The sequence below is a fragment of the Cebus imitator genome, unplaced genomic scaffold, assembly GCF_001604975.1.
Source record: "Cebus imitator isolate Cc_AM_T3 unplaced genomic scaffold, Cebus_imitator-1.0 Scaffold449, whole genome shotgun sequence".
In the NCBI taxonomy this organism is placed as follows: domain Eukaryota; kingdom Metazoa; phylum Chordata; class Mammalia; order Primates; family Cebidae; genus Cebus; species Cebus imitator.
The window spans coordinates 2992516-3003137 of NW_016107764.1; the positions used below are offsets into that span (position 1 = coordinate 2992516).

A 10622-nucleotide genomic window follows, 5' to 3' on the forward strand; every position below is an offset into this window, starting at 1 on the left:
TTTTAGTAGAGACGGGGTTTCACCATGTTGACCAGGATGGTCTCGATCTCTTGACCTCGTGATCCACCCGCCTCGGCCTCCCAAAGTGCTGGGATTACAGGCTTGAGCCACCGCGCCTGGCCAAAACTTGCAATTTTTAAGACCAAGCACGGTGGCTCACGCTTGTAATCCCAGCACTTTGGAAGCCGAGGTCGGTGGATCACTTGTGGTCAGGAGTTCAAGACCAGGCTGGCCAACCTGGCAAAACCTCGTCTCAATTAAAAATATAAGAAGTAGCCAGGCGTGGTGGCGCACACCTGTAATCCCAGCTACTCAGGAGGCTGAGGCAGGAGAGGCACTTGAACCTGGAAGGCAGAGGTTGCACTGAGCTGAGATTGTGCCATTGCACTCTAGCCTGGGCAACAAAGCGAGTCTCCATCTCAAAAAAAAAAATATATATATTGCAGTTTTGAAAATGCTTTAATGAGGTGAGAGCTGAGGAGAAGGTGATCAGAGCCCTGGGTGTCCTCCGCCTGCTGCGGCTGGGACGGAGTCTCCACTCTGAGGGGTGGGCAAGGTGGAGGAAGGGAGCCCTGGCCTTTTGGCCACATGCACCAGGAACTTGGTCTCTTCAACCTGGAGTCAGTGAGGATGAGAAGTTCTGGTGGTCTTTCCAGCCCGTGAGATCCAGGAAACCACTGGGAGCTGAGGGAAGAAGGGCCGCCATCTTCTTGTTCCCCTCCCTTCAAGTGTAGTGTACATCAGGCGAGCTGGGGTGGAGGGAAAGAGGAAGCTGAGGCTCAGATGCCACCAAGACTCACTGTTCATACCAAGCGTTAGCAGATTTTACTCAATGCGTGTTTATCTGTTACATGCCTTTAGGACAGTTTTGAGACTTTGCTTGCTTCACGGGAAGTGCTTCCACAAAGCTCCTCATGTTGCTGTTCCAGAAGTGGAAATCTCTCCATTTTCAAAGGATAGTCTCACTGGGTCTTACGGTGTTGCCCAGGCTCATCTCCAGCTCCTGGGCTCAAGCAGTCCTCCTGCCATAGCCTCCCAAAGTGCTGGGATTACAGGCATGAGTCACCACACCCAGCCAATATAGAATGACTGAGTGGCAGGGTCTTTTAATACTTTCATTTTATTTGTTTTGTTTTGTTTTTTGAGATGGAGTGTCACCCAAGCTGAAGTACAGTGGTGCAATCTCAGCTCACTCTAACCTCTACCTCCCAGATTCAAGCAATTCTCCTGCCTCAGCCTCCCAAGTAACTGGGATTGCAGGCACCCACCACCACACCCAGCTAATTTTTGTATTGTTAGTGGTGACAGGGTCTTAATCTCTTGACCTCATGATCCATCCAACTCAGCCCCCCAAGGTGCTGGGACTATAGGCCTGAGCCACCGCGCCCAGCTGGCTCTGCTCATTTTTATTCCTTCGTTTTTCTTTCTTTTCCTCAGACTGGACCATCTGTATTGACCTATCTTCATGTTTGCTGACCCCTCCGTCTCCTAGTCAGGTCTGCTCTTGAGCCCCTCTGGTTAACTTTTAATCTGAGTTATTAATACTTTTCAACTCCATAGTTTTGATTTTGTGCTTCTTTATAATTTTTATCTTTTTTTTTTTTTAATGGCAAGAACCGCAATTAAATTTTTTGTCTCTTTATTGATATATTCTGTTTGGTAAGATGTCATTCTCATACTTTAGTTCTTCAGATGTGGTTTCCTTTAGTTTTAATTTTTTTTTTTAATTAATTTTTTTTTTTTTAAACTAGAGTTTTGTTTGTTTGTTTCCAGTCTGTTACTGAGGCTGGAGCGAAGGAGCCCAGTCACAGCTCACTGTAGCCTTCACCTCTGGAGCTCAAGGGATCCTCCCTCCTCGGCCTCCTGAGTAGCTGGGATGACAGGTGTGTACCACCAAGCCCAGCTAATTTCTGTATTTTTTCTGGAGACGGGGTTTCGCCTTGTTGCCCAGGCCAGTCTCCAACTCCTGAGCTCAAGCGATCCACCCACCTCACCCTCCCAAAGTGCTGGGACCACAGGCATGCGCCAGCGTACCCGGATAGAAAACTGGAATTCTAGCAGGTAGCAAGTGGCAGCTCTGGAGCTCGGATTCCCCCGCCTCCCCAGATTGGCCGTCGCTCCCGTCTGTTTCGGTTATTTGTCTGGTAGCTTTTTGGGACTAATTCTGTAAAGGTTGTCTTCGCAACCGTAGTCTCTGTTCAGTTAACTGACTTAGGTGGTGATGGGGCGGAAATGTTCTTGAATGCCTGGAGCCACTGACTCCCCCGTCTTTTCTGGGGGCTGTGTGTGTGTGTGTGTGTGTTGGGGATGCCCTCAGCACTCGGCCAGGCAGCGGACAACCTGCTGTACCCTTCCCTCCTGCTTATGCAGAGCCTCAAGGTCAGCCAGAGCTGAGAGCTCAGGGCTAGCTTGGGTCTTTCCTGAACGTGGGCATGGGTCTGCACATGTACACAGCTGCAGGACGTCCAGGAAGGTCTCAGAGCTTTTCAGAGCCCCTCGTGGCGCCGCCTCCTCCATCTTTTCCTGCCAGGTCTCCTGGTTAGTGGTCCTTCCCAGCTGCCAGGCACTCCTCAGGCAGCCACGGCGTTCAAACATCACCGCTAGGTGTTTCAGCAAGCACGCTTAGGAAAAAGGCTTTTTTATACAGGAGAGCCTCAAGTCAGATCAGAGACAGCCTTGCGAGTGAACTCTTCAGGTCAGATACTGACGGTTCTCTGGGAATGGGACCTTGAAGAGCCCAAGCCCTGCCCCGCACCTCAGTGGCTGCCAGGACTGCAGAAGGAGTGGGAATAGGGCAGTGTTGGTTTTCAGGGCTGCAGAAGGAGTGGGAATAGGGCATGTTGAAATGCCACAAAGCCTGGCCGGGCATGGTCACTCACGCCTCTTTTCCCAGCACCTGGGAAGGCTGAGGTGGGTGGATCACTTGAGGTCAGGAATTCAAGACCAGCCTGGGCGACATGGTGAAACCCCATCTCTACTAAAAATACAGAAATTAGCCGGGCATGGTGGCACCCGTAGCCCCAGCTACTTGGGAGGCTGATCACGAGAATCGCTTGAACTAGGGAGGTGGAGGCTGAGCTGAGCTGTGTTTGAGCTGCTGCACTCGAGCCTGAGCGACAGATCAAGACCCTGTCTCAAAAAAAATAAAACTCACAAAGCCCACAGTTCTTACTAAGATTGGGCTGTCTATCTTGAATGAACCTGTGCTACTGTGATGCTTTGGTTAATTTTCAGAGTTCTGGAAAGTCAGCTTGGCGGCTTTCACCTTCTCTCTTCTGCTGTTTTGGAGTCCTTTCCCTGACCGTCTCCCTCCCCACACACGCACATCCCTGTTTATCTTCACATATCTGTACTGGAAAGCGGTTCTGCACTTCTGGTACCACACCACGGAGTCTTTCTGGCTTTTTTTTCTGTTGACATCTGTAGCTCCCTTCCCTGGCAAGGAGAAACCTGTCCCACTGCCCTGAACGATTTTTTCACTGGGTCAGTCACCCCTTCCTGGCAAGGTGCCCCTCATCACTTGCTGGCCCTGCCCCAGGCCCCCTTCCCTGCTGTGTGGGTTTCTAGCTGTACCCTCTGAGCCACCGTGGCGACGGCCAGCAGGGATGCCTCCCTCACCAACTCCTCCTAATGGCTGTGGGCCTAAGCTCAGCAAAGAAATGGAGGAGGAGGAGTATATGCAGTGTTTGACTATCTCTGTTTCTTGTCTCACGTGACAAAACAAGAATGAACTGGGATTTCTGAACACAACTGTGTTTTCCTCGAGAGTGATGAAATTAGGGTTCCCTTTCCTTAGCTGTTCCTAAGGGAAATGTGCTGCTTAAAGCCAAACATTCATCCCCTAGACAGGGGCCAGAGTGCGGTGGGTGCGTTGTGAGTGGAAAGGTGGCATCGGTCTTCTCTAGAACTTCCCACAGTTGGGAAGGCCCTGCATCTGCCCACTGCCAAGTCCTGGGCCTCACAGTGAGGATGCTGACCCAGGTGGCAGGTGGTCCAGGAACAAACTCACCTCCTGCCAACCCCTGGGCCTCCTGTGGCCCCAGCCCCATTGGGTAGAACGTGCACTGCACAAGGGGCAGCGGGGGGAGGGGCGGCCAGGGGTTGGGTGGCCCAGGCACGCTGCCCCTTGCCGCCCCATGTGACCCGCCCATGTGTCTGCTGACAGAGCGGGAACAGCTTCCACGTGTTTGACCAGGGCCAGTTTGCCAAGGAGGTGCTGCCCAAGTACTTCAAGCACAACAACATGGCCAGCTTCGTGCGGCAGCTCAACATGTGTGAGTGCTGCCTCTGGGCAGGCAGGGGTGTGGGCGCGCGGAGGTGGGTGTGCGGGCAGTGAGTCAAGACCCAGCAGGAGGACCCTGTAGAATAAGGATGGGACCCCCCCTGTGCTGGCCAGGGCAGCTGCCTCTTCTATGGTGGGGGGGGTCCTTGTGGGTGTGCACCTGGGGTCCGCAGGGAAGAACTGTGAAGCCCGAGCCAAATACACATGTGCGTCGGGCGCAGGGAGCCCTGGGGGGACACGGGGTCTCCGTTAGACCAAGGCCACCTGGCCACCCAGGCATGGGCTCTGAGGAGGCAAAGTGGGGTCTCACCAGGGCCAAGTCTCCAGCAGCCTCCCGGGGCAGTGGCCGCCCTTGGAGGCCGTCTGGTCCCGTCCTGATGCAGAGCCACCACCACCCGGTTATGTGCAGATGGCTTCCGGAAAGTGGTCCACATCGAGCAGGGCGGCCTGGTCAAGCCAGAGAGAGACGACACGGAGTTCCAGCACCCATGCTTCCTGCGTGGCCAGGAGCAGCTCCTTGAGAACATCAAGAGGAAAGTGACCAGTGTAAGTGCCTCCCGTAAGCTCGCCTGCCCTCACCCCCCACACTCTCCCCGTCCACCTCTCCCTGAGAGCTCCCACCCCAGCCCACCCCCTTCCTGGGAGACCCGGTGGCCACGGGCAAGCCTGAGCCTGCCAAGCTCCCAGGCCACTTCAGTGACCCCAGTTCCTCTCGGGGCGGGGCGGGGGATCCAGGTTTCCACCCTGAAGAGCGAGGACATCAAGATCCGCCAGGACAGCGTCACTAAGCTGCTGACGGACGTGCAGCTGATGAAGGGGAAGCAGGAGTGCATGGACTCCAAGCTGCTGGCCATGAAGCAGTAGGTCCCACACCAGCACTGTGGGCTGCAGTGGGTCCTGGCACCCACCAGGAGGCCCCATGTGCTGTGGGGGCAGAGCCTTGTCTGGGGCACCAGATGCTTGGCCCCACCCTCCCCTCCAGGCAGATCTACCCTGGGCCTCTGTCCCAGCCCTGCCACCTGTATCTGCGTCGAAAGCTCTAGGGCCAGCCATTCTCCACGTGCAGAAGGGGGTTGGGGGTGCCCTGCTCTGTACATCTCCAGTGCCCTCTGGGCCATCCTGGTTTCCTGGGGCGTTGGCTTCTGCCTGGGGCCCACAGCATAGGCGAGCTAGGTGCCAAGCTTGGCAGGACCCACCAGCTTACTTTTGAGCACAAACCATGTACACCAGACCCCTCCCACAGGCCAGGGTCAGCAGGAGCTTCCACAGCAGGCCTGTGGCTGGACCCCTTGCTGCTCCCCCGTCCCCTCCCCCTGGCTCCATCTTGAGGTGCAGCGGTCGCCATCCCACCCGCCTCAACCCTGGGGGCAGATGCATCTCTGCCCCACACGTGCCTGGGCCTACGGAGCCAGCCCCCCAGTCCCTCCGCTCCAGGACCCTGCGGCTCTGGGGAAACCTTGGCAGGGGACTAACACAGTGTTGCCTTAGAAACTGAGGCAGGGCTACTTCAGAAGGCCGGCTCAGGTCTCACAGCCACTTTGGGACTCCAGGCATGCGGGAACCCCAACCCCAGTGCGGCATCCTCAGCTCTGAGCAGCAGGTGCTCTCGACCCCCACGTCATGGAGGAGGCCCTGGCCTCAGACTCTCCCGCACGGGGTCCAGCAGGAGCCACTGGCTTTGTGATTCCTGGAATCCGGCCACACGGGCCTGGCCTGCTAGGTCACAGGCGCCTCTCAGGGTGGCCCCAAGAAGACTCACAGGCTTGGCTGGGCCTAGCCTCCCAGAGCAGCAGGAGCCCGCTCACGGCCCTGCTCTCCTGCCTGGGGACAGTGCTCGGGAAGCTCCTCCGTACCCCGTGAGGCCACCTCTGAGCCAGTCCTAGGCCTGTCTAGGGTCCTGAGCATCTGCAGGACACAGGACAGCTGGTGGTGCAGCCTGAAGAACCGTCCTCCCCAAACCTAGCTTCTCAGGCCTCGTAGGGGAGGCTCAAGGGTCTGCCGTTAAGGCATCCCTCCAGATGTTGTCCAGGATGGATGCCAGGATCCAGGTGCACCTGGCTCACTCAGTCCCCAACCACCCTACCTGACACCAGCTGTCCCCGACAGGGAGGGGCAGTGGGACCAACAAGCTCTGGCCTGTCCCCTAGCCCCTCCACACAGCAGTTCTCATACTGGACTGGGCCAGGCCAGACATGGTCACACTCACCCCTGCTCCCACCTGGGAGACGGGAGGGTCTGTGGGGCTCCTGGAATTGGGCCCCACTGACCCAGCCTGGTCTGTTGCAGTGAGAATGAGGCTCTGTGGCGGGAGGTGGCCAGCCTTCGGCAGAAGCATGCCCAGCAGCAGAAAGTCGTCAACAAGGTGGGGGCAGGGCCAGAGGGCCAGCGGGGGCCGCACAAGTGCCGGGGTGACTGTGTCCTCTCTCCCCACAGCTCATCCAGTTCCTCATATCGCTGGTGCAGTCAAACCGGATCCTGGGGGTGAAGAGAAAGATGTGAGGTTCTGGGGACACCTGCTTCCGCCACACGGGGCACGGGGCCCAGGGTCATCCCCCTCCTCTGTCAGCTGTGCCCTGGGTGCCCCAAGTCTGGGGGAGGCGGCTGACCTGCCCCCTTCCCCGCAGCCCCCTGATGCTGAACGACAGCGGCTCGGCACATTCCATGCCCAAGTATGGCCGGCAGTTCTCCCTGGAGCACGTCCATGGCCCGGGCCCCTACTCGGTGAGCGCCAGGGGCAGGGCTCCCGTCCAGGCATGTGGGCGGTGATGTGGGGGTCGCCCTGCCCACGTTTCATGGGCCTCCTGCCTTTGATTGCAGGCCCCATCCCCGGCGTACAGCAGCTCCAGCCTCTACGCCCCCGATGCTGTGGCCAGTTCTGGACCCATCATCTCTGACATCACTGAGCTGGCTCCTGCCAGCCCCGTGGCCTCCCCCGGCGGGAGCATAGATGAGAGGTGAGGGCCGCATCACCCCAGCCCTCCCGTTCCCCCAACGAGGCCAGCCCCCTTGGGCCCAGGGCAGAGTTGGGGGTGAGGTGGGGCCGCCCAAGACACCAGCTAATGTGGCCCCACCTGGTGTCCAGGCCCCTGTCCAGCAGCCCCCTGGTGCGTGTCAAGGAGGAGCCCCCAAGCCCGCCTCAGAGCCCCCGGGTAGAGGAGGCAAGTCCCGGGCACCCATCTTCCGTGGACACCCTCTTGTCCCCGACCGCCCTCATTGACTCCATCCTGCGGGAGAGTGAGCCTGCCCCCGCCTCCGCCACAGCCCTCACGGACGCCAGGGGCCACACGGACACCGAGGGCCGACCCCCCTCACCCCCGCCCACCTCCACCCCTGAAAAGTGCCTCAGCGTAGCCTGCCTGGACAAGTGAGTGCCGCCCCAACCTCAGAGCTCGGGGCTGGGGAGGGAGGCAGGTGCCAACCAGATCACCCCACAGCTCCGAATGCCACAGAAGCCAAGGGTGTGGCGGGACAGGCTGCTGGGCCCTGCCCTTGGCCACCCCTCCTGCTGCCACTGCCTTCTCGCCACAGGCCACGGGTCCCAGCATCAGTCGTGCTGCCCAGACCAGCAGCAGGAGACAGTGATGGGGCCCAGCCTAGACACCCCCCGGCCCTGCCCAGCCCTGCCTGCAGTGGGGACTCTTGTTTTTGTATCTTGCAGTTTGGCTCACACTCCACAGATGTCTGGGGTCGCCCGCCTCTTCCCCTGCCCCTCCTCCTCTCCACATGGCCGAGTCCAGCCAGGGTTAGCGCTGACCCCTCTGGGGAGGGAGGAGGGCCCTGCCAGAGCTTGGGCCCTCCCACACAGCCGTGGACCAGACCCAGCCTGGCCGGGCATGAGCACTGGGCCTGGACAGTCGCATTCTGGGCCCCTCCATGACGGGGGTCAATGTCATCCTTCCTCCCCTGGCCACAGGCCTGTGGTCATTGCCTGTGACAAGGACAGGCTTCCCTGGCCTGGCACAGCCTCTGGTGCCAGGCTGCGGTACTGACTGCACTTCCTGTCAGGCATGGTCTCTGGGGCACCTCCAGGACCCAGCCTGGCTGCCTGTCCAATGGCTCATGTGTGTCCCATGGCCTTGGGCTTTCTTGGTCACCGCCACCAGACTGTGGGTCTTATCCCCACAGCAGCATCGGGGCAGGGGCTGAGCCACCCACATGCTGAGCACAGCCTCAGCCGTTTTCCATACGCAACGGGATACCTCGCTGACCCTGAAAACTGAAACCCCCCACCCTCATGCTGGAGCTGAATACACCCCTTCTCTCCTGCTGCCACCAAGGCCTCCAGGCCCTCATGGTGACAGGATGCCCCACATGGGTCTGACCACACCTGTGCAGGGCACAGAGCCCCCACCACTTTCCAGGCTGTCTTCCAGCCTGTGCAGGCCTACACGGGGGCATGACCTGGGGGACACAGCCAAGGGGAGCCCTTCTGCAGGAGGGCATCACGGTGCAGGGCATGGGGCACTTGTTCACCTACCCCCTCATCCCGGGCCAGGAATGAGCTCAGCGACCACTTGGATGCTATGGACTCCAACCTGGACAACCTGCAGACCATGCTGAGCAGCCACGGCTTCAGTGTGGACACCAGCGCCCTGCTGGATGTGAGTCAAGCCCCGCCCTGCCCACCCCGCCCCGCCCTGCCCCAGATGCAGTGCTGACTTCCCTCCCTCCTCTGCAGCTGTTCAGCCCCTCAGTGACTGTGCCCGACATGAGCCTGCCTGACCTTGACAGCAGCCTGGCCAGTGTGCGTAGGTGGGTGGGAGGGTGAGGGGGAATGGTACAGGCAGGCATGCTCACTGTACCCCTCCACCCCACAGATCCAGGAGCTCCTGTCTCCCCAGGAGCCCCCCAGGCCTCCTGAGGCGGAGAACAGCAGCCCGGATTCAGGTGAGCCAAATCCCATCAGCCCCCATCTCTGCCCCGACCCCCACAGCCTTGACACCCCCACCCCCGCAGGGAAGCAGCTGGTGCACTACACGGCGCAGCCCCTGTTCCTGTTGGACCCCGGCTCCGTGGACACCGGGAGCAGCGACCTGCCCGTGCTGTTTGAGCTGGGAGAGGGCTCCTACTTCTCCGAAGGCGACGGCTTTGCAGAGGACCCCACCATCTCCCTGCTGACGGGCTCAGAGCCTCCCAAAGCCAAGGACCCCACTATCTCCTAGGTGACCGGGAGGAGCCGAGCCAGCCATGGCCTGCCCACCCCCACCCCCAGTGCAGGGCTGGTCCTGGGGAGGCGGGGCAGGCTCACGGTCCTGTGCACTGGTGGGTTGGCCACCGCAGCCCCAGCAGGATGCACAGAGGGGCTTGGGCCTGGGCAGCACCTCTGGTCAGGAGGGTTGTCCACCTGCCAGTCTGCCTTCACCCAACCTCGTGTCCTGTGGTTTGGTTGGGGCTTCACAGCCACACCCGGACTGACCCTGCAGGTTGTTCATAGTCAGAATTGTATTTTGGATTTTTACACAACTATCCTGTTCCCTGTTCCATAGAGATATACAGATATATACACACAGGTGGACAGACGGACGTACGAGACGGGCAGAGATCTATAAACAGACAGGCTCTATGCTGTGGCCTCCCATGTGGTTCCTCTGTCCCAGAGTGGTGTGGTGGGTGGGGGTGCAGTGAGGAGGGGCCCAGGGCACAGAAGGGCTGGGCTGCAGTAGCCTCCTGGGGGAAGGCAGATGTTTGCAGCGCCCTGTGCACACCCAGCTCTGCAGGACCAGCATTTGCTCATAGTTCTTTATTGAGGGACCAGGGTTGGGCACCCAAGGACTACAAGGAACCCCCTTCCCAAGGTGTCTGCACTCAGGGTTGAGGACACAGGGTGGGCACACTGTCTTCTATCAGAGCCTGAACCCTCCTATGTAGGCATGGGCAATGGGAGCCTGTCCCATAGCCTTAGGGTTTTCCACTTGGCCTGGTGGTGGAAGGGAAGGTGGCCTCCCAGGCAGCCTGGGGTGGGCAGTGGAACGGGCTTTGGCTCCTGGGCAAGGCCTTCTCAGCCTTCATTCCATTCTTTATCTGGCAGCAACAACTTGTTCTCAGGCTCCATTGGCCAAGGGGTGGGGAGAGGCACAGGACCGTATGCAGCATGGGGGAGTCAGGACCCCACACCTGTCCCCCAGCCGAGAGCTCACCCACTATTGCCTCCGACACAGGGCCCGCCAGCCCCTACTGGTAGAGGGAGGACACCACCAAGGTAGCCCACCCTCCCCACAAGGCCACCACAGTCCAGCGGGTTGCTGATGAGGCCCAGGGTGCAGCCCTGGGACCACTGCAGGGCCTCAAACACCTGCCTGTTGGGCCATAGCTGCAGGTCTGGGAGCACCAGGGACTGGTA

General features: G+C 59.4%; 1 protein-coding gene across 2 annotated transcripts in view; it reads left to right on the plus strand.

Annotated features, from left to right (window-relative positions):
• HSF1 (heat shock transcription factor 1) overlaps positions 1 to 9848 on the plus strand; it is a 16572-nt gene extending 6724 nt beyond the window's left edge. Inside the window, exons 2-14 of one of the 2 annotated variants that reach the window (XM_017511651.2) lie at positions 4166 to 4274; positions 4692 to 4828; positions 5018 to 5142; positions 6569 to 6644; positions 6716 to 6777; positions 6907 to 7003; positions 7100 to 7236; positions 7365 to 7646; positions 7941 to 8024; positions 8778 to 8883; positions 8961 to 9026; positions 9100 to 9169; positions 9239 to 9848. In XM_017511651.2, coding sequence (XP_017367140.1) covers positions 4166 to 4274; positions 4692 to 4828; positions 5018 to 5142; positions 6569 to 6644; positions 6716 to 6777; positions 6907 to 7003; positions 7100 to 7236; positions 7365 to 7646; positions 7941 to 8024; positions 8778 to 8883; positions 8961 to 9026; positions 9100 to 9169; positions 9239 to 9444 — 1557 coding nt within the window. In that variant the 3' untranslated portion in view covers positions 9445 to 9848. The remainder of the gene's footprint in view (positions 1 to 4165; positions 4275 to 4691; positions 4829 to 5017; positions 5143 to 6568; positions 6645 to 6715; positions 6778 to 6906; positions 7004 to 7099; positions 7237 to 7364; positions 7647 to 7940; positions 8025 to 8777; positions 8884 to 8960; positions 9027 to 9099; positions 9170 to 9238) is intronic. The other variant, XM_017511652.2, reaches the window with a different exon arrangement.
• Positions 9849 to 10622: the final 774 nt, after the last annotated feature.